This window comes from Hipposideros armiger, unplaced genomic scaffold (assembly GCF_001890085.2).
Source record: "Hipposideros armiger isolate ML-2016 unplaced genomic scaffold, ASM189008v1 scaffold_0, whole genome shotgun sequence".
Lineage (NCBI taxonomy): Eukaryota > Metazoa > Chordata > Mammalia > Chiroptera > Hipposideridae > Hipposideros > Hipposideros armiger.
In genome coordinates this window covers 2,813,088-2,838,410 of record NW_017731350.1, presented here as the reverse complement: position 1 = coordinate 2,838,410, position 25,323 = coordinate 2,813,088, and the positions used below count along the sequence as shown (strand labels likewise).

The window sequence follows — 25,323 nt, the reverse complement described above, 5'->3', positions numbered from 1 at the left end:
ATCCACTGAGCCATCCAGGCAGCAGCTCAGCTCAAGGTGCCGAGTTCACTCTTTAGTTGCGGGCAGGCATAGCCTACCATCTTGAACAGGCAACCTTGTTGTTAGGAGCACATGCTCTCACCAGCTGAGCCATCCTCCCATCTGTTGGCAGGCAGCTCAGCCCAGCTCGGGTGTGGCTCACTGGCCCATGTGGGAATCAAACCGGCGATCCTGTTGCTCAGAGCTTGCACTCTTGAGCAAGCTCTTAACGAACTGAGCCACTTGGCTGGCCTCTAATATTCTTAATATATAATGAACGCCTATAAGCCAATAAGAAAAAGAGCAACAACTCAATGGAACAGGCAAGGGATACGAGCAAACACTTCCTGAAAGAGGCTTTTAAACATATGAATGTTTAAATGACTATATGTTTCATAAACATATGAAACAAATGACTTTTAAACATATGAAAAGATAAAGAGGCTTTCTTGTATAAGAGAAATGCAAATTAAAGCGGCTCAAATTCCTTTTTCACTTGTCAGGTTGGCAAAAATCTGCAATTCTGACAACATATAGTGATGGCAGAGGTGTGGGAAATAGGCACACTCACAAAATGCTGGTGGGAGTGAAAATTGTTGCAGCCTCTATGGAGGGCAGTGTGGCAATATCAGTTACAAGACCGTACACACTTTACCCTGCAAGTCCTCTTCTAGGAATTTATTCTGTAGATATATCTCAATACATTTAAAATGATATGTTTATCGTAGCTTATTCAGCATTGTTTGAAATGGCAGAAGATTGAAAACAACTGAAATTTCCATCATTAAGGACTTAATTAAATAATATGTAAAATATATGCCATGGTACATCTACAAAATGGTGTGCTGTGCAACTGTAGAAAAGCACAATGAAATTCTTTGCGCATTTATTTGAAAAGATCTGTAAGGATTACTGGTATGTGAAAAAAGCCAAGTGCAGAAAACCTGTATGTAGTTCTGTTTCATTTATTTAAAAATGGGGAGGAAAAGTGTGTGCTTACATGGAAAAATATATCTTTGGAAGAATACAGAAGACACTGACAACATCGATTTGCCTGCGAGAAGTAAACTGAACGAACTGGGAGATAGGAGTAAGAGTGTTACAGGCACTCTGGGTTCTTGTGATCTCCCAGGATGGAAATCAAGAGAGATCACCGCAAGAAAGTTCAGGCAAGAGGCAAAGGTTTATTAAGCTTGTGCACAAGGGGATCAACACTGAGAAAGGAAAGGTTCGGATGGCTCCTCGAGAGAAGGGGCAGAGTTTTAAAGGGATCTAGGCAACTTAAAAGCTATGCCTCGGCCTGTAAAGGTGCCTGCGCAGTGCGATACATGCTTCTTCATGCGTGGTGCATCTCATTAGCACGGTAAATTTCCATCCCTGGGTGTGATTTCTAGTATTTAAATTAGGGAAGGGTCACCTTAAAGACACTCTTGGGCCTTACTGCACATGCCCGGTGATAAGGAATTTCCCTTGTTGCTGGCATGCGGATCTTTGTGGTTTGCCTCTCAGGGCTCTGTGATGCCCATCGGTGGTGCCCTGGGGGCAGATATTCTTGTGAAGCTTATCAGGCTCCAGCAGCTGACCTTTCTGACTAACTCAACAGTAGGAGCTTTCCCTCCTGTCTCAGGAGAAAGACGTTTTAAATTTGAAAATTAAAATAAAATTTATTTGGTATTATGATTCAAAAGGATATGTAAATTATGTAAGCTTTATGAATATCAATAAAACGAGCACCTGTGAACCCACATTTAGAAATAGAGCATTATTATTAGTTTGAAGCCCCCATGTGCCTCTCCCTGGTTCCTTCCTCTTTTTTTCTACTCTTTCTCCTCACCGTTTCTTCCCTTGTATAAATGTCTCCCTCTGCATCTTTTATGTGATCCCTGTGACTTCCTAGAAACTTTTCTCCATATGTTTTCTTTCTATCTCCATACACTCATGCTGTGTACATTCAACCCATAGTTAGTGACCCCTTTCTCCAGATCAGTCCCTGATATCTGTCACCCCCTACAGGAGCAAACAAGCCTGACACCAGCATTGGAGCCAGCAGAGCAGCTAGAGCCCAAGGGAGAGGAGGAAGAAAGCCCTGTGGAAAGGGAGCCGGAAGAGGAGGCCCCTGCTTCTCCCAGGCTCATCCACCCCAATGACGTCCTCAAGATTCTGGAGGCCTTTGTCATGGGTCTGAAGAAGCCCAGGTGGGCTGTGGTGCCGGAGGGCTTGCCTGAGAACTGGGAAAGCTGGGTGGGATGCGGGGGCCAAGCAGATGCCACTGAGTGGAGAAGAGGCTGCTGGGGAATCACGTGGGGGAGTGAGGAAAGGGATATCTGAAAGGAGGGCTAGAGGAATCAGTGGGCGTTATAATGAAAGAAACGGGGTGTAGAAGTGGCTTGCATTTTTTTCGTTCATGATTCATTTGTTGAACATTATTGGGGGCGGCTATGTGTAGGCCCCGTGGGAATAACACCTTGTGATCGGAACAATAGCCAAAGCATGTGAAAGGTGTCATGTTGCTCAGAGGAGGAAGTGGTCAACTCCATTTGGTATGTCAGGGAGGGCTTTAGAAGGAGATGGCACTGGAACTGAGTTTTCCTAGGTGGATAAAGTGTTGGGGGGCGGGGGGCGGGAATGGGCATTTCAGGATGTCACTGCATGGGAAAAGGTGTGGTATATTCAAAAATCTTGACTGAGAGGTGTGGCTAGAGTGTCAAGGGTCTGAGAATTAGGACCGGTGGGTAGGGAAGCCAGACCAGATCTCGGAAAGCCAAATGTGCCCAAGATCTTGGTCTTCACCATTTAGTGGGCCGGAGCCACAAAAGGACCTTAAGCAGCCGGGGAACCGTGATTAGCCTTCCATTTTAGAAAGATCACTTTGGCAGCAGGGAGGGAGTGATGCTGGATACAAGGAGAGTGATGGGAAGGTTTGCCCAGGTGGGAGGTGATATCCTGAATCAAGGCTGTCCTAGAAGGGATAGAGAAATGATGACAAATTTTGAGAGCTGTTTTGGATGCGTTAGTGAGAGAAATGGACATAGTCATGAGCTTTAAAGCCAGTGAGGTAAACTGATTGAGAGAAAAAGGGTGGACTAAACTCTAACGGCGCTCACAAAGGTGACAGTGGCCCCGAGAATCAGGAACGTTGATGATAAGCTTGTGTCCTTTCCGAGAACCTCCCATAACCTGACAAGTTTGTACAGCTGAGTGGGAAGGTGACAGATGGAAAAGCAGTAAGTCTGTGAGGGACAGGCACTGCTTGGGGGCTTCGGTGGTGCCAGGTAGACGTGTTGGCACCAGTGTCCTTGACCTTCAGGGACTCGCAGCCACCTGTGAAATTGCGGAAGGAGGTACGCGATAACTCCAAGGACTCTGAGTACTGGCAGGCCCTGGCCACGGTGATCCCTCAGTCCACACAGAACCTCTGGGATGGTCTATATACAGCCTTGGAGAAATACCAGTAAGTGTGCGTGTCATGGACCAGGAGGAGAGGGGGCCAGGCAGGTAGGTGAGGAAGGATCCCTGCTTGGAGTGGCCACGATTGATGCCTCCCTGTCCTATGAACTCTTGGGAAGAGAAGCTGCCTTTGGAAACTCCTGTTGGGGGCATGCAGTGCAGGGTGGCTGGCCTGGCTTGGTCAGGGCAGGAGGTCTGCTCTGGTAGGTATGGCCTCTGGGGTCCTCTTTCACCTCCCACCAGAACAGAAGCACAGAGACCCTGGCCCCTGCTTGGTAGAGGATAGAGGCGGCCATAGGCCTCTCACCAATTTTTCTGCCCACAGCCTCATCCTGACCCAGAGGGCCGAGCTGCTGATAGAAAACAATTCTCTGGAGCAGCAGAACACAGAGCTCCAGATGTTGTTGAAGCAGTACCTAGCCTCCAAGGTGGGTGACGGGGACCCTCCAGGGAGGGTGGGCAGGAGGCCGGGGAGGTGGTGGGACTGGACCTGGTGTTAGGAAATGAGGAGTGCTCTCTCCCACCACAGGCAGGCAAGCCTGTGGGTTGTAATAGTGTCCCTGTGATGCCCACGGTTTGGGGCACCAGCTGCTCGTTGGTGAAGCAGTGCCAGAGCCAGTGATGCCTCACAGCTTGCTGAGCCCTTCCCGATGACTTTTCTTCTTTGGTGCTAACAACCACTCCGTGAGGGAGAGAGGGCAGAAATGATTCTCCCTCTTTCACAAAAAGGAGAAGCAAAACTCGGAGACTTTATGACTTGCCCAGAGCATGGGCTCTTCCTGCTTTGCCAGCCCACATTGTCTGGCCTGGGATGTGACCTGGGAGAAGAGGCTCCAATGGGGGCAGATATTCCCTGGCCCCCACCTTGTGCCTGCTCCAGTGATAGTTGGGGCAACTTCTCCATGGCCTGGCGAGAGGAGGAATCTCACCATCTCTGCTCCCATTGGTTTGTAACACAGTTGCTGGCTCTGATTTGCTGGTGGGGAATCCTTCACAGGGTGCTATGGTCGTGGACCAGGAGGGTCATGACATTGGCCTGAGCACAGTTCCTCTGTCATCAGCTGTGCATGACTGAGACCAGTCACAACAAGCCCAGGCACTGGGGCCAAGTGGTCCTGTGTGGTCTTAGGCCCCAGGCTACACCTGAACAGGGGGTGTGGTAAGCCTGGGCATCATGATGGCCTCTTGGCCTGTGACAGGACTCAGACATTAGGGGACCATGTGGTCCGCGCTTCCATTGATGCTACTATATACAAGGAGATGGGGAAGAGGAGGGAAGGGCAGGGCTGGGCTGGGGATGGGTGGCAGGTGAAGCGGGGAAAGGATGGATCAGAGTGGAAGGTTAAGAACGTCCCCAGAGGTTAGCTAGCTGGAGCAGCAGCCAAAAAGGAAGCCCTGCACTTGTCTTCTGAAGGAAGGCAGATGGAGGCTTTCCCAGACATCTGGAAGCATTTGGGGAGGAAATGCATGCAGAGATTCAGAGGCCTGTAGGAGAGTAAACATGGGCACCTGACCCCCAGAGGTCATGAAGACAGAGGACCCTGGGCAAAATGCAATGACCTTTACTCCTTGTCTTCCAGATAAACTCTGAACTGCAAGTTCCTCCGACTCAGGTGTTGCAGATACCCACAAAATCGAAACAGACCTGAAATGGCTGCTGCGTTAGCGCGTAAACGTGTTGGCATTGGTGCTGGAGCCAGCTTGTATAACCTGGGGAGCTGCAGGCCCCACTCTGCATTTTCCAGAGCTGCCATTGTAAGGCCTGTCAAAATAGGGTGCCGAGGGAAGTCACCTGTATCCTGCAGTCATGATTAAAGCCTTTAAAAAGTTGTGGCTGAATCTTTTTAAAGAGTTTTGGTCTCGTGAGAAGTGGGTTCCTGCTCCTACCTCTGTCATGAGGGGACTTTGTCCCCAGCCTCCGATTGTGATGTGAGAATGGGCATGTTGCTGTGAGATGAGACCCTGGCCTCGTTGTTTTTTTTTTAATTTTTTTATGTGTGTGTGTGTGTGTGTGTGTGTGTGTGTGAGGGGTGTGGGGAGGCAGTTGGTGTCTCTGAGTGGAGGCTGGAGCTTTGGGGCAGCTTGTGGGGTCTTTGGTTTTCAGACTGTCCTTAGGCTTGCAGGACCCTTTTGGTGAGCTTCTGGGGCCTCCGGTCCACCCTGCTGTGCCCCCTGGCTGTGGTGTGAGGCTCCTCCCCAGGGCTGCCTGGGCAGGTGGCCCTGTGCCTTAGGGCCTGCCTTGAACCCTGGGCCATGAGGTCACCCAAAGGAAAAACCAGTGGGGCCAGCTGGTGCTGAGTTTGCCAACCTTGAGTGCCCGCAGACCCTGCACCCCCACACCAGTGCCCCCACTTGACCAGCCGCACACTTGTCAGCCCAGTCAGTGTTGGATATCTTTTATTAAGAGAAAGGAAAAACCACTCAGGAAAGGAAACAGAAGAAACCCAACTCACTCAGGCAGGGGGCAGCACTTCAAGTACAAACTCCTGGCTGTAACTGGAGGGACTGGAAGAGTGGGCTCTGCAGGGGTGGGGAGGGCAGCGGTTGCCTGTGGGAGGTGGGAGGGCACAGGGGTTAACGCCCATCGCGCCTCATCTAGGCTTGCACCAGCCTGGGCAGAGGAAGCTCTGGGAAGCCATAAAAACCCACAGGCAGGGCAGGGACTGGGGGCTGCCTGGGCAGGGGGAGGGCCACGTGGAGTGCGCAGGGGGCGGAAGCAGCTAGCCCCGCAGGATAAGTAGGAAGGGCCTGGCCCGCTTCTGCAGAACAAAGACTGGCGGTGAAGGCTGCCCTCACAAGATTATGTGTGGGGGAGGTGCGCGGGGTGATTTTTGCTCATTTATGCTGTTCAAAGCCCATGACATGATTCTGGGTTAATTTCATGGAAGCTTTAGCCCTGAACGGAAAGGCCTGGGGGAGGGTTTGGGGTAGCTTCCTCTAGAGCCAGGGCCTGAAGAAGGGTGGTGCCTCAGCACCCCCCACCCACACTCCCCACCCCGCAGGCAGGGACCAGAGGGGCAGGACCCAGCAAGCAGCAGGCTTGGGGTGATGAGGATGGGCAGTGGGGTGTCACCAGCCCAGCACGCAGGAGACAGGCTCCTGGGACCCGAGGCCTAAAGGGTGGACACAGGGCTGCTCGGGCTCCCCAGAGAGAGGAAAATCCACGCCAGAGGAGGGGCCAGTGCACAGGCCCAGGAGAGGAGCTGCGGGAGGCTGTGGCGCCTTCATGCCCCCAGGAGCTTCTTGACCATGTAGCCGGGAAGGCTGTAGAAGAAGAGGGCCAGCATGAGGAGCCCCAGCAGCGCCAGCACGATTTTGATGATGAGCCACTTGTACCGCGTGCAGATGAGGTACTTGATGGACTTGAGGGGGTTGAGGAACCAGACGAAGGCGGTGTCGGGCCGGCTGGGGGAGGAGGACACTGCAGTCAGGTGGTGGGCATCTCCCGAGGCACCCCGTCCCCTCAGTCCTTCTAGACCCCAAAGGGCCTGTCATGGCCCCAGTCCAAAAGCAGTGAGTGCTGGAGCCAGGGTTCGAGCCCATTTCTAAGCACCAGGTTTGCTGTTTACATTCCCCTGTCCCATGTGGGGGAACCCCCTGGCGCCCCAACCTCCTCCCAAAGCCTAGGCTGCATTTCTGGCCGTTGGGTAGCCGTCAGCCTCTACCTGAACACTTGCGACAATGGCGGCTCACTACTTGAAGGGACAGCTGCCGCACCACAGGCAGTTCTGATTACTAGGAAGCTCCTCTATTTAGCAAGCAGTTCATTGTATATGGTCCAGTGCTGCCCCTTGTTCTCTCACAATGAGATCAGTTTCTCAACCTCTCTGCCTTCCTGATTTAACATAAACTTCTGCCAAGAGTCTGTGAAGCCCCGGTGGGGCGTATGCCACCCCCACTGACCTGCCCATTGTCAGGGTACGACAGGGTACGATCGCTGCTCTAACTTCTGCGTGGCCTCCTAGCCAAGAAGTGCTTGTTGAGCTTTACATTCTATTGTTTGTGTTACAAAACAATAGGCTTTAAAAAGTGTCAAGATATAAATATGTATTGAACTTGCTTTTTCAAACTCCTGCCCTGCTGACTCCTGGAGGACACAGACCTCATCCCCCAGAGCCACAGTCAGTGTAAGCGGGGTGTGGGCACAGGGCACCTGGTTTCTAATTTCAGCTGGGACAGGCAAGTTAGCACCTCTTTGAATGGACCCTACCTCCGGTGTTGTCAAAAGGGTGGAGTGAGGCAGTGAAGGGTAAAGCCTTTGGCACAGTGCCTGGCACCGAGCAGGTGCTCAGCAAATGTGGGCTACTAAGCTGTTGGAATTGGATGGAGCAACCTATTGTCCTGCAGGTGGAAAACGGGTCTGGGTTGGGAGGTGGGTGCTGCAGGAACCACTCAGAACTTGCTGGCTAATCCTAGCCTAACACTGTCCCCATCCCCTGTCTGTATCTCAGCTTCTTTCTGCCGATGGAATTGGGTTAGCCTGTCAGGAATGTTGCTGGGAGAGGAGGTGGTATTGTGCGAAGGATGCTGGATTGGCAACTTGGAAGCGTAGGCTGAGGCCTAGCTCTCCCCTGATTTACTAGGGGACCTTGGGCAGCTGACTTCATTTTTTGGGCCTAATATGTAATCATGTAAAATTGTCATCTCCAGTTCGGAGAGTCCGTGATTAAAACTGTTAAAAAACTTGAAAGTTGCTCTGTGTGTGTGTGCGTGTATGAGCTGTGTGTGCACTGTGTGTGTGTGTGTGTGTGTGTGTGTGTGTCTTCCACATGCTTGTAAGCTCATGAGCCCTAGGTCCAGAGGAAGAAGGGAGGAGTACCAGACCCAGGAGGATGCCGGACTCAGGCCCCAAGGATCTTCTTGACCAAGTAGCCAGGCACAGAGTAGAGAAAAAGGGCAAGGAAGAGGAGCAGCAGCAGTTTGAGGAGCAGCTGGCGATATGCGTGCCACAAGAAGTAGCGGGCAGACTTGAGAGGGTTCAAGAACCAGATGAAGCTCGTGTCAGGCCGGCTGGCGCAGCAAGAGGAGCAGAGGGAGCAAGGAGAAAGGACAGACAGGGTGAAGGCTCAGGCTGTGGCAAGGGGGCCTGGCCAAGAGGCGGGCTGATCCTGGGCTCAGAAGTTCCCAGGAAGGGGCAGAGGGCAGAAATGCCTGCAGAGTGGGGGCAAGAAGACCAGAAGGTTCTGGCCCCTCCTTCCTGTTCCAGCAGCCCCAGGGACTTGGCCGACTGGGCACTCACTTGGGTTTCTCGAGGGGGTCAGGCTCATTGCGGGCCAAGCCCACCGGATTCTTCTCTGCTTCTTCTGCTGTCAGTAGATGCAACTCTGCCTCCACCTTGCCCTGCAGAGAAGAACAAAATTGTCCCAGAGCCGGGGCCAGGTGCCAGGCCCTCAGGACCCCAGCCTGGCCTAAACCTGCCCACCATCTGAGCAGGGGTGGTGCCCACCGTGAGCTCAAACTCGTCATTCTCATTGCGGGCCAGGAGGGGCCACCAGCCTTTGACACGTTTCTGCTTGAAGATGGAAACCAGGGGCACCTCCACCTCCCCTGTGGCCATCTCCATGGTGCACTGCTTGGCTGTTTTGGCGCCCCGCGGGAATCGGTTCAGGTCCAGCTCGATGGCACCTGTGACAACCTTGGAGTCAGCTCTGACACTGGTGGGAATGAACCCCTCACCCAGGGTGGGCTTACTTTGTCCCTACCACCCCCTCCCTCGCCCCCTCCATTCGGGGTCCCAGTTCCCTGGCCCAGCCCAGCTCTGCACCCAGGAAATCGTCGGCAGAGAAGTGGTCGGCATCCCAGATCTGCAGGGTAAGCCGAGCTGGAATCTTATATTCAGTCTCGTCCCAGGAGAACATGGACTCCTTCTTGGAGATGACGATCTTCTCCTCAGCAGCCAGATAGTCGAAGGGGAAGAGGTAGCGCCAGTTGAAGTTGCCCTCGCCGGTCAGGGAGTGGTAGTGGACATCTGTGTCCTGTTTGTCCTCTTGCTGGCCCTTCAGCCACCTGGGGGAAGGGGTACCACCCACTCCAGACCTGCAACCACAGCGGTGGGGCCTCTCCCCGCCCCACAGCCCCCCTTGTCTTCTCCCTCCTCTCCTGTACCACAGGAAGGTGGGATCCCCCAGCTGAGCCCCCTCCCAGCCCGGGACCTCTCACCCACCCCCGCACAAAAATGTCACTGGACTTCTCCCCGGTGAAGAAGTCGTCGTCCTCCAGGACCACCTCATCCGTGTTCCACACGATGACCCGTAGCTCATACCTGGGCAGGGGGAGAGGCTGGTTAACAGTTTGGGTGGGGATTACCCTATGACCTTGGGTGGTGGGCTGGAGATGAGATGAGCAAGAGAAGTCCTGGGGACTTGGGGTGATTATGGGGCCTGGGCAAGTTGGGGCTGAGACAGTAGCAGGGATGGAGAGATGCTGAGACTCCTGCGGGTGTGACTGCCAGCCAGTCAGCATGGCTGTTGTGAGGCGAGCCCCAGGAGGAAGCCAGTCTGGCTGGAACGCCAGGACCCGGAGCACACTCCTGGACAGGGAGGCTGCCTGAGGGCAGGGAGGGGCCCAGCTGCGGAGGGGGGCTGAAGCGAGGCCCAGAGAGTCAGGGCAAGGTCCCCCAGCTTCAGAGGCCAGAAGCTCCACTCCGGACCTAACAGCAATTTACATTTAAGCCCAGCAGCTGGCAGTGAATACCCATGGAGTCTAGTTTCCTTTATGTCCTTGTACCCAAAGAGGATTTTGACATGCAATTGTCATCATAAATAAGGTAGTTTTGTGTGTCTTGTGTGTAAGAGTATGTGTCGGTACATGTGTGGAAGCCATGTTTTGATGACAGTCCGCTGGAGGGTGCTGGCGTGTACTCCCTGACCGCACAGCGGGGTTGTGGCCCCTGCCTCAGCAAAGGGGACCCGCCAAGGACAGGCCCCACAACTCTTGATGGATGAGCTGGTCTCTTCCCATCACAAGACCACATGGATATCACAATGCCCACTGACCAAGGTGGTCTGGGCCATGGGAGAAGCAGCGAGGTGTGGGGGGCAGGGAGGGGGTAGTGCTGAGTCCGAGCAGCTCACTTCTTGGGCTTCCGGGGGGAGATGTCCAGAGGCGTCCCGGGGGCTGACATGTCCATGGGGAACATGTCCACCCACAGCTCCAGGCGGCCCTGAGGAAGAGGGGGTGTGGCAGCTCTCCCCAGGGACTCCTCCATTGCCCAGGAAGGCCAACTCTTCTCTCCCTCCCAACCTTTGTCCTGTCAGGGCCCATTTCATCAGTTTTCATCCTTGGATGCCAGGAATTCCTATGACATCATCAATAGCCAATCACAGCTTCTGAGGGAGATACCCAGGTCTCCACCCAAGCTGATGTGGTTCTCACTCAAGGCAAAGACACATGCCACTGGCATCATCGTGAAGGACCATGGTGGGCACATGCCACAGGCTTTGGGGAATGCAGCCAATAACAAGGATACATTTTATGGACTCAGGCTGGGACTCTCTGACCCCAAATACCAAAGAACCTCAGGTAAGTCACCTGCTCGATGCCTGGCTTGTCAGGATTGAGCAGTGGCCGCGTCTCCACATGTTCTGGCACCAGACGGCAGCCTACTCGGGGGATGTCCTCCCAGTGATGCAGGGCACACAATGCCACATGCTCTTCTGTGGACCTCCTCTGGCCTGTGGGTGCGTGTGCGTCAGCTGCATACATGCACTCAGCAGAATAAGACCTGTGCTGGGCCAGGGACTTGGGCACAAAAAGGCCCCTGAACTATCACCAGTTCACCCATCTCCATTTTACTATTGGGGAAACTGAGGCACAGGGGGAGAAGTGGCTTGCCCAAGCTCTCAGCTGTCCCACAGGGCCCAGAGAGTTCTGTGTCCTTGGATTTCCTCTGCCTGCAGAATCTGACCAGAGAATCCTATGGGGCTGGGAGGTCAGGGAAGGCAAGAATCCACTTTCTGTCCCAGCACCCTGAAGGTGGTCAGCACAAGTTTTCTACACAAGTCCTCCTGATTCTCTGGGAAGGGCCATATGGGTGAAGGAGTGCAGAGCGTGGAGCCACGTGACCTTGGGCAAGTCACTAAACTACTTGGGTTTTAGTTTTCTCATCTACAGAATGGGGAGGCCTTCCCTAGTCCACAGGGATGCTGAGAGGGAGAGGGAAGGCCACAAGTGGGCAAGCGTTGTGTAGCATGGAGCGGCTGGGCAGAGGCTGGGCAGACAGGAGTGGGACTCTGGGCCCTTAGAGGGTCACTACACCCAGGCAGAGGAGACCCCAAGCTAAGCCTCAAGGTCCTGTCTCAGGGAAGTGTGGGTCCCTCCTTGGCCTCTGACACCCCTGTGGCTGCACGCAGCACCCTGTTACCGTTCTCATCCTCGATCTCGGAGGGCCCAGTGAAGACCCGGTTGGACACCTTCACTCTCCCAGGGGGCCCAAAGTGGGGGCCGTCCACTTTGCCCTCCTTGCAGAGGCGGGTCAGGATCTGGCTGGGCGTCATGGGGTCCCGCCAGATATTGTAGCCATGTCTGTGGGAGGGGCACACAGGCTTGGTGGGGCGGGGCCATCTCTAGGTGGCAGCTGGTTAAGGTAGCTGCTGCCCCCTCCCCGCCAACCCCAGCTCAGCTGAGATGCCAGGGCTCCTGGAGGCTGATCCCTCCTCTGGCCCCACAGGCCCAGTGTCCTGAGGATGAGCATCCAGTCTCTCCCAGTGCAGCCCACTCCATCCCCCCATGGGGCTCACTTCTCTGGAACCTCAAAGATGAGGAAACCGATCACCAGAGAGGTTAAGGGACATGACCAGGGTTACACAGCCTGTCAGTGGCAGAGGCCAGCCAGATCCCCACTGGACTCTTCCTAAAGCACAGTGTCACCCCTCTTCCCAGCCCACTGTTCTCTCTTTGTCCTGCCCTCTCTGTCCTGGAACCCCCTGGCTCTCTCCTTGTCTTAGAATCCGCAGTCCTGGGCCCTGAAGGCTATGCCCAGAGCCTGCAGGAGTGGAGGCCAGGCTTGGGACAGAAACCGTAATGTGTCTCCCTTCCCAAACCACATGCTCTGAATCTTGTTTTTAGAGTCTAGGTGAAGCAGGCTTGCCCTGCCCGCCCCTCTCCATCCCACGCACATGGAGTAGGTCTGGGTGATGCCACAGGTGGCACGGTGCTTGCTGTAGAATCGGTTCTCCAGGTCAATCTTGGTTTCCCCAATGAGGTCATCAGTGCCTACCAGATCCCAGTCGTACACGGCCACTGTCAGCATGGATTCCATAGGGAAGGAGGCTTCGATGTCAAAGGATCTGGCAGGGTGGGGGTGGGGAGGACAGTTGAGGGTGGGGAAGGGTGGGAGGTCATCTGGGCTGGGAAAGTAGGGGCCGGGGTGGGGGAGCCACCAGGAGGCCTTACTTCCCAAAGACAGGGTTGAGCTGCTTGGAGATGTAGTTCTCCTTATCTCGGATGTCAGTCTTGCCCAGCCGGATGGCGATGTAGGGGTCGGCTTTGCCATTGATGTCTGCGGGGTGCAGATCCGTGGCCTGGGATGGGGGAGGGTGTTTCTGAGCAGGCTACCCACACCCTCCTCTTCTAGTGCCCCCACCCTGCTCACTGATGATCCCATGATGGTGAAGGACAGGAACACTGGAACAGACACAGGAGACTTGCTGTGTGACCCTGGGCAAGTTACTGCCCCTCTCTGGGCCTTGGCTTCCTTCTCTATAAAAGATAGTAACTAGAACAGATAACCTTCCAAGTACCTCCCAGCAGGGGGTTGTCAGTTCACAGCTGCTTCAACCCCTCCTGGTCAGGGGGACCAGGAAACTAGGGGAAAGGGATTAGAGGGGAGTCTCACCCTGACTACATAGACTCGGACCAGCACGTTGATGGGGTCATTGCTGGGGATGCCCTGGAACATGCCATACGTGGAGTCGTAGCCAGCTTCCCGGGAAAAGTCCTCTGGGAGTGGCACTTTGTACATGCAGAGGGAGCCCTGGGGCAAGGCAAGAATAGGTCAGTCAGGGTACAGGTTTCAACAGGCACAGGTGGAATGTCATTCAAAACAGCCAACAGTTTGCACCCTGCTGTGGCAGGGCCTTAACCCTGGATCAGCGGGAGGTCCAGGGATTCTGGAGGGTGTGGCCAGGGCAGTGGCAGGGGTGGGGGAGGCAATTTGAGGGGGCACTCAGGGCAGATGCTCAATCAGTATGGGAATATTTTTATATTTTACCAATCAGCACAGCTGACGGTAATGTCAGCCTGAATGTCAGCCCCAGGCTAGGGCTGGCGCGTGGGGGCTCGGGGCTCAGGGGCTGGGGCTCAGGGGCTGGGCCCCACTCCTTGCCTGACCTTAAACCGGCCCACGATGCGCTCCTCCTCAGTGGAGCCATCCTCGTCATCCCCCGTCTTGCCCCGCAGCAGGTTGAAGGTGTGCAGCCAGTCCTCAAAGTTGTCAAACTCTGACTCCAGTTCCTTGGGGTACACCTGAGCCAGGCCAGCCAGCCATCATGGGGATGACACCTGTCCGCTGGATTCTGTCTTGTCCCATCTGCCACCTCATGCCCCCAGGCATGACCCCATGGCCCTGGTGGGGTTTATCCCAGACCCTCACCTTAAGCTCATCAATCTTGGGTTTCTTCTTCTCAGGGGCCTCAGACCCCTGGCCGGGGCCTGGGCTCTGGGTTTTCTTCTTCTTCTCCTCCTTCGCAGCCTTTGCCTTCTCCTTGCCCTTCATCGGTCCCTTTAGGCCTGGCCAGAAACAGAAAAGCAGGCCTCCTAGTCAGTTTGGGGCAGAAATGATGGAGCAGGCAGGCCTGGGGCGGAGACCCAGCTCCTTTACTAATTTCACTTTGCTAATTTCACTTGGCAGGTCTTTGTATACTCATCTGTAAAATGTAGACAATACTCCCTCACATGCCTGCCTCACACGGGTGCAGGACTCCAATAAGATCCTGCTGGGAGTGTGTACAAAGACGGCTGTCGTGCCCTTTGACTGAATGGGGCATGGAAGGTGCTCGCTTTCTTCTCTGGCCTCAGCTTGCTTGTCTAATATTAAGAGGGTTGCATTTCCTAAATTATATTCAGTGGAACGTCAGATATAGGTGTTCTTGGAATGCTTTAGAAGAAAGGGTATTGTGGTCAAATAAGTTGGGGAAATATTTTATATTGTATTTTTCTTCTAGAGATTTAGAATAATGTTGGCATATTAAAGGCACTGACAAGTTCTGCGCCAAAAGACCTGTTTAACTGATTGGACCATAGAACCCTCTCCCCCCCACCCCCCAGAATACCCATTAATATTGCTGTATTAAAAAGGTCTGGGAAATGCTGAGTGGGATGACCTCTGAGGTCCCTCCCAGCTCTGATGTTCTGTGGCTTTAAATGTCTGTACGGTTACTGTGGTTGCTGAACTGGTCAGAGTAAAAGCCACCCTGGATAAGGGCCTGAGCTTCTTTGCTGGTGCCCAGGGATCCCTTATGGTATCTGCCCTTGGCTGCTGCAGCTGTGCGGGCCCATGCGGGGGGGGGAAAGAGAAGCAGCTGGTGTGGCAGGCAGGGGAGCCTTCCATCGGGGGCAGGAAGAGGGAGGCAGAGGTCCAGGGTTCTGGGCTCACCCTCAGTGTTGTCCGTCTCCTCTTTCTCCTCCATGTCCATTCCTGAGGCCTCTTGCTGTCGAAGTTGCTACCAGAAAATGAGGTGAGGAGGAGGGAAGTGGGTTTTCTGGGGAGGGATCTGTTGACCCCAGACTGTGATCTCAGACCAGTCTCAAAGGCACTAGAAACAGAAGCTCTTTCCTTCTGAGTTCAAAACCCATCGCATGCTCTGCTTAAGTGGGTTAAAAAAAGTTTATGTGTACAATATGACTAAGCGTACTTAGGAATTTATGATTGTTTAAATTGTGTGTCATTAAAAATGTATAGTGCCCTTTAATGTTGCTTATTAGTGGTATTATTATTGTTTGTTAAAGTAGAAAAGTATAACCGAGTAAGAAAACGTGCTTTATTTTCTTCACTCAGTACTCCCTACCGATTGGAAACTAAAGCATCAGATTTCAACCAAAGCGCCACCGCCACTTGGCGGCAGCCTGTGCAAATTACAGGAGTAGAGACAAGGAGACAAAAGGCAGCTTCTTGGAGCTCCAGCCTGGTCACTGGAATACAGGAGACGATGGTGGGAGAAGATACTACTAGGTGTCCCCCAATTACCTGCTCTCCCATTCTTGAGAAGTTTTCCTTGGCACACAGCCACCTATCTAAAGATTCGATTTCTTAGCCTCTCTTGAAGCTAAGTATGGCTATAGGACTAGATTCTGGCCAATGTGATGGAAGTAATATGTGCAACCTCAGGGTTGGCCCCTTAAAAGGAAAGGAGTTATACCTACTCTTCTTCTCTTTACGCCTTCCTGGTTTTAGGACGTGACGGCAAGCCATCTCTATACAGGTGCCAGTAATAAGATGGTAGGATCTTAGTCCCTGACACCATCGAGTCACCATACCAGTCTTCTTCTTGTTCATGCTGATCTAATGTGCTAGCAGCTTAGCCTGTGTTCTGACTAATGTGGATAGTAAGCATCACAGACAGCTTGGGTCACAGAAAGGGCTTGAGGAGAGAGTGTGGCTGGATCAGCTCAGTTGAGGAAACACAACTGCAGGCACCTGTCCCTCCCGGTCAGTTGCTCATTTAGGGAGTGCCCTGAGTGAGGCAGGCAGTGTCGAGAAGACACACATGAAGAAGAGGAGAAATGCGCTTTCTGGAACTTGAAGTCTGGCTCAGCAGATAGAACCTACATGCACACAGCAGGGGAAGAATGTTTCACAGCCCCAATGATCAAAATGTATAAAATAAGACCGTGTGAAGATGGGCAAGTACTACTGAGAAGTCGTTTCCTTTTGGTGTCTGAGCGCATGTTTCTCCTCTTCCTCAAATGCCACCTCCTCTGTGAAGCCTTCCCTGACTCCCTCAGGCATTGATCTGCCTTTGTCATCGTACTGTATTATACCTGTTTACATGTCCATTTTCCCCAGTAAACAGAGGGCTCCTCAGGGCAGGTACGGTGTCTTATCTTTTGGCTGCCATAACACCTAGGATGGTTTCGGATTCATCATATATACTCAAGAGATGTTTGTGGAAGAAATGAAAGAGGACAAGAGGAAGGCAAGCCAGAGAAAGTAGACTGGACTGCTAAAAATAGGTGAGTCCTGAGCTAGACCTGTGAAGCTGTGAGACAAAGCTGTTTTCAACTCATGTTAATAGCGTGGAGGAGCCAGCTCTGACGGGGAGCAGGAAAGGAGTTGGACAGGAGGGCCCGATGTGGAGTTGGGGTCACCTCCCCTAGCCCGATTCCCCCTCTGCGCCCAGCCCAGGCCTGAGGCCTCACCTCCTTCATGGTATCGATGGAGGCGAAGTACTTGGACCACCAGTCCAGCATGCTCTCGTCCGGCTCCTCTTCCTCCGGCTCTTCCGAGCTGCCCTTTTTCCGCTTTTTCTTCTTCTCCTTCTCCTCGTCAGCCTGGAGGGTTGGCCAGGTCCAGAGTCCTGCATACGTCCCTGCACCCCAGCCATTTCCAGGGCCCTGGACAATCCGGGGGTCCCCCCATCCATTCTGACCACCTGCTCCCAGGAAGCCCTGGGCTCCACAAGGCTCTGTGGGGCCACCACCGGCAGAGGGGCAGGGCTGTGTTTTGCGGAGGAGGATGCCATGGTCGGAGAGGGTTATGACCTGCCAATGTGAGTCACTGGCGAAGGCGGGATTGGCACTCAGGGACCCTGCTGCCCAAGCAGCTCTCTCCCTCTGTCTCTTCGGAGGGTGTGCTGGCTGGGTAATCCAGGGCCCGGGGGTGGCTCAGTGCCTGATGCTGGGCCCGCTGGCCTGACACCCTATGCCAATGTGGGGTCCTTTTCCCCCCCAGAGACCCCAGATGGTCCCACACTCACCACGTCCACCTTGATGACAGCATCAGAAGTCTGCAGAGGGGAACCAAAGGGACAGGAACAGAATTAGCTTTCCCAGGGCCTGGGGTGGGGACAGTGGCCCAGCCAGGGAGCGTGGAGAGGAGGAAGGAAGCTCATGCAAGGACGCTCGCTGTGTGCTGAGTCCCTGTGCTCACAGCGCCGACTCTGCACTGACAGAAACACACTGCTGGCAAGCCTGCAAAGGTTCTAGTCTGTGGATGTTTCCTCAGACCTTCTACGGTGGTGGTTCTCAAGCCTGAGAGAGCTGTGAACTTCCCAGATGATTTCAATGGGCAATCAGGGTTGGGAGGGGAGGCTAGCCACATGTGGTAACAATTCAGTGATGTTGACTAGATGGAGTCAACTTTCTCTCCCTTACCAGGGTAAGTGCCTTCCTTAAAAATTAAGTGGACACACACACACACACACACACACACACACACACTTGCATAGTTAAAGAGGGCTTGGTGCAAACACCCCACCAGAGCCCAGGGCCTGTGGGGTGATGGGAAAACTTAGGTAGCATCCTCTGTCTTATTTGCTGACTGCCTGAAACTAGGGGGATTCCCCACAGCCCCCCAAGAGGAACAGGCTCCTTGGGAAGTTGCTCAGGAGGCTGCGAGCTGAGGGGGACGTGGGATCTTTAGGCATAGCCCAGAGCCCCTGGCAGGGCCACCCCAGGGCTGCGGGCCAGCCACCGGACCTTGTCTGCTTCTCTTTCCCAAGAGCCATGACCACTGCCAACTCAGCTGGCTGGTCTGGACCCTGTGGGGTCAAGGATTATGGGCCAAGAGAAGGTGTTTCAGATCAAGCTCAGACCTCAGGAGCTAGGAGACACCAGGTTGTGTGAAGCAGAGGTTGGAAATGAGATTTGGAAAAAGTGGTGGAGAGGAAGCCCACTTCTAGCTCCTCAGTGCTGTCTGGACTCAGGGTGGCCTGTTCCAGATTGGCCTCCGTCCTGCCCTCCCCTGCAGACGACATCTCCGCATCCCAACCCCCAGGCAACAGGTCTTCCTCTGGCAGAGAAATGGCCTTAGTCCCAGAGCTAGGAGGAATAAGAGGCTTCCAGCTGGAAACCACTCCCCAGCCCAGGCCTGGGAAGAGTCTTTTGTGAATGGCTGGGATGGAAAACCAGGAGCCCTCTGGGAAGAACACTGGTGTTCCCACAAGGAATCCATTGCTTATGGTGTCATTTGTTGGAATAAAAATAATTGCAGACTATTATCTCAAATGGTTACTGCTCTTTCTGTCTCTCATACATGCACACCACATGCTTGTGCATGTGCACACACACACACACACACACACACACACATGCAGAACTGACAGCCTTGCATTCCAGGAAAGCCTAGGATGGACCTGTTTGCACATGTGGTCAAGGTCAGCCCTGGACACTGAAGGAGGCAGCCCGGCTCACAGGGAGTGTCACACGCAGTTGCACGCTCCCAGCCCGCGTGGGACTGACCCCAGGAGCCTTACCGCGTCCAGCTTCACCATGGTCTCCAGCTTCTTGACAGTCACCTCTGGCTCCATGTTCACCACGACCTCCCCTGTGGGGTGAGAGGAGGGGCCCCGATTGCACAGCACACGGCAGCCCCGGAGGAGCCTGACTGGATAGAGAGATGGACAGACAGGCAGACAGACAGGGAGGAGCAGGAGTACCAGTGAGAGTCAGGGGTGGCCAGAAGGACCAGAGGCCTAAAGCCAATTCTGGAGCTGTCTGAGGGGAGAGGGAGGGATAGGGCAGCTGAGAGAGAAAAGTTGGACAGAAGGAGAGGAAGAAGCTCAGCCAGAGAGAAGGAAAGGCTGCCGTGCAGGGAAATAGTGGAGGCTGGGCCGGGAGGGAGGCCGGGAGGGAGGCCTGGGTCTTCTCCATGAACCAGCGGAGGAAGCAATCTGCCGTCAGGCCCTCTAAGGACACCTCCAGCTCTGGCTTTTTCTGGCTCTAGAATGAAGGGTGGCCCTGGGCAGCCTTATCCCCCAGGATGGGCCCTCCCCCCTGACCTCCCCCACACCCATTTGGGGACATCCTGGAGGAGCAAAGAGGTGGCTGTGTGGGCTGGGCTGTGAGCTGAAGCTCCTCCCACGGACTGAGGAGACAGGCCTGGGCTTGGGGGTGTGGCCATACCCATGGTGTTCCAGTTGGAGGCTGAGCGGTCTGGAGGCCGGTAGATGAAGCGCCGAAGGGAGCTGACAGCGTGGGAGCCCACCAGGGTGTAGCGGCCAAAGGCCCGGCAGTCTACAACTCGGATGTTCAAGGGCGGGTGCAGTAGCTCGTTCTCCGGCAGGTCCTGGGGTGTTGGCCAATGGAGCCTGAGCTCAGAGAAGGGGGCAGGGGCACCCAGGCCATGTCTAGCCACACCAGCCACACCCAGCTCTGCCCAGCTCTGCCTGGGCCTGCACCCACCACTTCAAACCACTTGACGAGGGTGTTGAAGTTGGGGTTCTTCTTGTAATTGTGGATCAGGGACGACTGCACCCCCTTTCCTGCACACTCGATGTCTACCCGTGGCCGGTCCACCTGGGCCAGGTTCACCCTTTTCAGGTCCCGCAGGCCCCAGAACAGCACCTGGGTTGCGGGGAAAGGAGAGCCCTTCAATCAAGGGAGCCAGCTGAGAAGGAGTTGGGCAGGGGGTGGGCAGTGAGTCAGGAGGGGAAAAGCTGGAAGAGCTGATGCGGGGCGGGGTGTCCTCAAGGGGCTGCAGGGTGATGGTGGGCTGGGGGATGGGCAGACAGGAGGGCGGGAAAGGTCCCAGCAATGAAGTGAGTGACTCAGTGCAGACGGGGCTGGCCCTGGATGGACGGGAGCCTGGGTCTGCCGCTGCTGGCTCCATTTGTGACCTTAGACAAGTCACTTCCCCCTTCTTGTCCCCTCAGTCTCCTTGTCTAAAAAATGAGAAGTGGCCTGAGGTTGCTGAAGATGCCTGGAGTTTGATGCAACAGTGTAATATGTGCCTATGACCCTAGATGGAGTAAGAGAGTACGGGGTGGGGGGTGAGTTGGGGGGCGGGGGAGGAAGACAAGGAAGAGAGAGAGCAAGGCAGGGCTTATTCAGGGCAGGGCCAGGAGGAAGGAGAGGGATGGAGCAGAACCCTCACGTACCTCGATTCGGTATTTGCTGAGCACGGGCCGGATGCCCACGGGCACAGGCATGATGGGACCTCGATCCGTGTCCACCGGGCCATTGATGGGTGGCAGTTCGGCCTTCCCTTCTGGCCCAATCTAGGGAATGGGGGTCACAGTGTCACAGAGCCTCTCCCTTCCCAGGGTTCTCCCTCCCCAGGAGTTATCTGCCATGTGATCTGGGGAGACAGCAGAGGCCCAATGCCCCAGGCCCCCAAGAACCCCTATCTCCAATCAGACTGGCCTCACAGCAGGAAGGGGAGGAGTGGGGCCCCACCTGCAGTAGCTCGAAGGCAGCCAGGAGGTCTCCAGCAGTGGCATTGCCACGGTAGATCTGATAGTACTCGAGCTGGGGTGGGAAGCGGGGTGGGCAGTACGCCTCATCAGCCATCTTCACCAGGGGCTTGGCGAAGGTCCGGCCCATGAAGTCGGTTTTGCCCTGATGTGACAAACAACCAAGGTGGCTGCTTGGCGCTTGAGTTTACCAAGCATCGTCATACCTGGGTCTCACTTTCTCCTTACCACAGTCCCGGGAAGTAAGAGGGAAGGTGTGATCACCCCATTTCACCGAAGGGGAAACCAAGTCTCACCATAGACTTGCTCAAGACTCTGCCAACAGTGAATGGCAGATGCAGGACTCGGGACTAGAAATAAGGCCCTCCTGCCTCTAGTCCAGGACTCTCTCAGGGACCCCAGTAGCTGAGGTGGCTGTTATAAGTGGCTCCCCAGCTCTGGAAGGGTCACGCCAATCCTTCATTCCCCGGCTCCAGAGCTCGCGTGGACAGCTGGGAGGCTGTTACTGACTGGTAGGTGAGGGCAGGGGGGTTGGGAGTCCTTGGATGGGGGAAGGCTGAGGACAGGAGGGTTTGCTGACACATTTCCTGAAGACCACTGAGTTCTGTCTGTCTGTGCTGGGAGGTATGGATGCACTGGCTCCTCTCCTCCCTGAGACTCCCTGAGGCCCACAGTGTCAGAAAAGGGTCAGGCTGCAATGACAGGGCAGGAGCCATCTGGGGTCTCCTGGAGGGGCTGGGTCAGCAGCCCAGACTCCCAGGTTCCCAGCATGCACCCTGGCTGAGGGGCTCTGGGGAGGTTGCCATCAATGCAGGTGGGGTGCAGTGAAGAAGAGGCAGGTAGGTCCGTGGTGTCAGAGCTCGCCCATACCATGGAGTCCTGGTCGTAGATTTCAATGACAATGATGGGAGGATCGTCCCGCATCTCGTGAACTTCACCATACAGCTCCAAGTTGTCAAACACCAGCATTTGGTCCCAGGTGGGGCACAAGGTCTCATTCAGCACCTGCAGTGTGGGGCAGGTTGCGGGGAGACAGGTAATAAGTGGTGGTGGGTGGGCAGATACCAGAGCAAGAGCCATCCCCCGTCACTTCTAGGGGACTCAGGGACAGGAGTGTCATGTTCCCTGATTCTCCTGGGAATCTTAAAATAAAGGCCAATGTGAGGTCTGCTCCTGTCCGCCTTGCCTGTGTCTTCCTTGTCTTGTGTTGAACATAACCACAACTAAAGCTGTCACGGGGTGGCCTGGACCCCGCAGTTATCTGCAAGCCTTCCCTCTAAGGATCTGGGGAACTGGCTGATCTGTTTCTCTAGATCCCACAAGCTCCCAGGTCCCCGGTGCTCTCTCAGGTCCTTCCTGGGCCCTCACCTCTGTGCACTGACTCTGATTGATGAAGAAGACGCGGGCGAAGGGGTCCGAGAGGCCACTGCTGTCCGCGGCAAAGAGGCTGCGAGCCTGGTACATGTGGGCTCGGAGCTGGAACACCTGCTTCTCTGTGGGGAAGGGCTGGCTGAGGCTCCAGGAGCAGGTGGGCCCCCCGGCACCCTCCAGGGTGAGGGCTGGAAGCCAGGGTCCACCCAGGCCCAGGAGTCCCTACTCACTGGTATAGACCAGGCTGATGGGTGGGAAGGAGTGCAGGCCCAGGCCCTGGGCTGCCTTGACCTCCTCAAAGCCGCAGGGCAGGCCGCACAGGAAGTCCTTGCGCTGCTTGCTGAGGCCCAGCCACAGATAGAGCTCCAGCTTGGCCTGCACTGTCCAGCCCGCTGAGCCGAAACCCCGCTTCCCTGGCAGCTGGGGATTGGCGCAGGGTCAACTGCCGGGGCCCATGAGGTGAGAAAGGGGCAGGGGGCTGGTGGAGGCCTTGGTCAGAGGTGCCGCTGCCCCTCCGCAGTCAACCCACTGGGCTGGGGGGTGGGAGTGGACAACACAGCACCAAGGGGGGTAGGCAGGGTGGGGCCATGCTGTCTTCCCCCCTTCTTATTCTCTCCAGCTCTCTCTTCTCTGAGCACCTGCTATTTGAGGGCTCCACCCCATCCGCTCAGGCCTGCCGAACCCAAGGTGGGGGACTGCTCCCTCCAAGGGGAGACTGACCCCTTGAAAGAAGTCAGATACAAACCCTGGGCCCCAGGCCCCCCACCACGCACCACCGCCCTCAGCCTGGCCCCCGCTTCCGGCACCTTGAGGAAGAGCGTCTGGACCTTGGCGCAGTCCTTGCCCAGCTCCTCCTCCACGATGGAGAAGAGGAGGTCCTTGGAGGGCACCCGTGCATAGGCAATGCGCTTGTTGTTGCTCATCATCCAGATGAAGACGTCTGGGATGCTGTGCTGGGGCTGCGGTGGGGGTGGTAGGGGAGCCTGTGACTGAAGGGGCTCACCTCATGGCCAGGACTCCCTCAGCCTCACTGGCTGCCAGGGTCTCTGCCTCAGGGCCCAGAGGGCCAGGCCTGGGCCTGCAGAGGGAAGCACTGCAGATGCTGGGTCTTTTTTCCCCACCAATGGAGCGGGAAAAACATGTGACAGAATCAAGAGCTTTTTCACTCCTGTTCCCCAGTGGCTAACAGAGCAGGAGGGGCCTCCTAGGTGGTTCCAGCCCAACCCCTGCTTGTGCAGCCCCCACTCTGGTCACTCCAGTTTGGGGCAGGGCACCCCTCTGCGCATGCCAGCAGGGAAGGGCACACCTCGTCTGCCAGGAAGCGCAGTTTCTGCAGGAAGTTCTGGCACAGCCTCAGCTTGTCCCGCACTGTGTGTCGCTTCACCTGTGCCCGCAAGGACTTCGCCTGTTGTCCCATGTTCTCCTGTTGGGGTGGGAGGTGTAAGTGGGGCTCAGGCTATGATGCATGATGGAGGGGGCTGTCCCTAGGTGCTGTGGCCTCAGAGGCAGATATCCCCTCACCTCAGATTCTCGTTTTTTTACCTCCAGACCCTCCCTCCACCCCCTGTGTGGTCCAGCAATGGGGAGCAGCATGTCCTCACCAGCTCCCGCATGCAGGATTTGAGGCGCTCTCGGTCAAGCCTGGTACGTGAAGAGTGGCCCTGGTCCTTGTCAGCGAGGGAGAGGAAGCGGCTGGGGGGTGAGGAGAGAGCAAGGCTTAGTGGAGCCCACCCACCAGCAGGAGGCCTGCACTCACCTCCTTCTCCACCCAGTTCCCCCACTGCAGCCCCCCACCCCACCCCACCACCACCCCTTCCATCTCACTAGCAGCCACAGCTGAGCTCCTCCAGGACGCCCCGCAGTCGACGCTCGGGGTAGGACTTTTCCGTTTTGATCATCTCTTGCACATCGTTCAGACCTTCTTCCTGTGAACCAGGAGTGGGGGTGCAAGCTGAGCCATAGCCCCCCTCCCAGACCTCCCCAGATGTTTCCCCCATTTATCGGGGAGAATGAGGGGCTAGCGACCTGGGACCTCTCATTAGTGCCACCCCTCAGTGTTCTGCCATCATCAGGAAACCACCAATCTCCCGTTCTGTTTTCAGAGCCTGGGGCCCTTTAGTTTCTGAAGGAAGAAACCATGTTTCTGCTCTGAGTCTGAGGTCCTGGTAAATTCACAGGGGTGGGCAGAACTCAGGGGTGGCAGGGGAGGTGCAGGCCAGAGAGAGAGGGGTGGCCTAGTTCCCTGAAGGGAACCCCAGGACTGGATGGGCCAGGAGTCCCAGACTCCATTCCAGGTAGCCCTAAGGTCCTCTGCCTATTCCTGGGACCTGGGGCAGGGACAGGAACATAGGTCCGGCTGGAGTCACTCCTACAGTCCCTCCCTCCACCTCCATGGCCAGCTGCTGGGAAAACAGGCTTTGTGTGTTGCCGGAGGAGGGGGGCCCTCCAAGCTGGGCGAGGCTCTCTGATGCACCCCTTCCCCACCTTGCCCGTCCTCTCCCCCCAGGCCTGGTGCTGACCAGCTTGTCTGCGATGTGGTCCATGATGTTGGCATTGTAGAGGCGGCGGCGCTGGTCCTGCCACCAGCTCTTGATGTAGATGCAGGGCTTGCGCTCCAGGTAGGGAAGATGGAAGTAGTTCCTGGGGCAGGAGGAGGTGGGAGGTTGAGGACCCGGGGCCCAGGGAGGCGAAAGGACCAGGACTCGAGAGGACTGGAGGAAGCAGGCAGGCCCTCCCAGGGCTCTCCATGCCACCTGGCTCACCTGTCGGTGATCTGAGGCCGCATGGGTGGGGTGGAGGAGACGGAGGCCAGGTCCCCACCCTCCTCCGTCTCATCATCACTGGAGTTCTGAATCAGATCTACTTCCTCCTCGTCCCCGCGGTCCTTCCGAGGGTGAGGCCGCTGGGGTCTCGACAGGCCATCAACCTCATTCCCATAGTTGCCTGGAGGCAGGAGGGGACACCTGAGGGCCTATTGTCCTTTCGCCACCAGGCCCCAACCTGCCCTCCAATCCAGGGATTGCCTTGGGAAAGCCAGGGAATGGGGAAGGTGCTGGGAGTCTGTGCCAGTTCGGACGTGGTAGAGGACTCGTCAGAGAATGGTTCCCATGTCCTCCATGTCTGCGAAGATCTCTCAAGG

The 25,323-nt window shown here is 55.6% G+C and overlaps 2 protein-coding genes across 6 annotated transcripts in view; one reads left to right on the top strand and one right to left on the bottom strand.

Annotated features, from left to right (window-relative positions):
- DRC1 (dynein regulatory complex subunit 1) overlaps positions 1–5,295 on the top strand; it is a 46,509-nt gene extending 41,214 nt beyond the window's left edge. The window contains exons 14-17 of the mRNA XM_019658967.1: positions 2,032–2,213; positions 3,326–3,469; positions 3,791–3,893; positions 5,046–5,295. Of these exons, the coding sequence (XP_019514512.1) occupies positions 2,032–2,213; positions 3,326–3,469; positions 3,791–3,893; positions 5,046–5,114 (498 nt within the window). The 3' untranslated portion in view covers positions 5,115–5,295. The remainder of the gene's footprint in view (positions 1–2,031; positions 2,214–3,325; positions 3,470–3,790; positions 3,894–5,045) is intronic.
- Positions 5,296–5,865: 570 nt separating this feature from the next.
- The window catches only part of OTOF (otoferlin), an 89,236-nt gene continuing 69,778 nt past the window's right edge, over positions 5,866–25,323 (bottom strand). Inside the window, exons 17-47 of one of the 5 annotated variants that reach the window (XM_019642333.1) lie at positions 24,947–25,127; positions 24,704–24,824; positions 24,009–24,109; positions 23,786–23,876; positions 23,491–23,607; positions 22,991–23,143; positions 22,415–22,604; positions 22,182–22,306; positions 21,684–21,818; positions 20,797–20,958; positions 20,499–20,618; positions 19,804–19,965; positions 19,525–19,687; positions 18,876–19,006; positions 17,379–17,408; positions 16,822–16,953; positions 15,059–15,125; positions 14,057–14,193; positions 13,795–13,929; positions 13,301–13,438; positions 12,859–12,986; positions 12,582–12,752; positions 11,828–11,988; positions 10,996–11,138; positions 10,539–10,627; positions 9,629–9,727; positions 9,230–9,471; positions 8,912–9,090; positions 8,705–8,805; positions 8,285–8,475; positions 6,791–6,870 (exon numbers count right to left, since the gene is read on the bottom strand). In XM_019642333.1, the coding sequence (XP_019497878.1) occupies positions 8,307–8,475; positions 8,705–8,805; positions 8,912–9,090; positions 9,230–9,471; positions 9,629–9,727; positions 10,539–10,627; positions 10,996–11,138; positions 11,828–11,988; positions 12,582–12,752; positions 12,859–12,986; positions 13,301–13,438; positions 13,795–13,929; positions 14,057–14,193; positions 15,059–15,125; positions 16,822–16,953; positions 17,379–17,408; positions 18,876–19,006; positions 19,525–19,687; positions 19,804–19,965; positions 20,499–20,618; positions 20,797–20,958; positions 21,684–21,818; positions 22,182–22,306; positions 22,415–22,604; positions 22,991–23,143; positions 23,491–23,607; positions 23,786–23,876; positions 24,009–24,109; positions 24,704–24,824; positions 24,947–25,127 (4,073 nt within the window). In that variant the 3' untranslated portion in view covers positions 6,791–6,870; positions 8,285–8,306. Of the gene's footprint in view, positions 6,871–8,284; positions 8,476–8,704; positions 8,806–8,911; positions 9,091–9,229; positions 9,472–9,628; positions 9,728–10,538; positions 10,628–10,995; positions 11,139–11,827; positions 11,989–12,581; positions 12,753–12,858; positions 12,987–13,300; positions 13,439–13,794; positions 13,930–14,056; positions 14,194–15,058; positions 15,126–16,821; positions 16,954–17,378; positions 17,409–18,875; positions 19,007–19,524; positions 19,688–19,803; positions 19,966–20,498; positions 20,619–20,796; positions 20,959–21,683; positions 21,819–22,181; positions 22,307–22,414; positions 22,605–22,990; positions 23,144–23,490; positions 23,608–23,785; positions 23,877–24,008; positions 24,110–24,703; positions 24,825–24,946; positions 25,128–25,323 lie in introns of those variants that run through there. The other 4 variants (XM_019642254.1, XM_019642559.1, XM_019642412.1 and 1 more) reach the window with 4 other exon arrangements.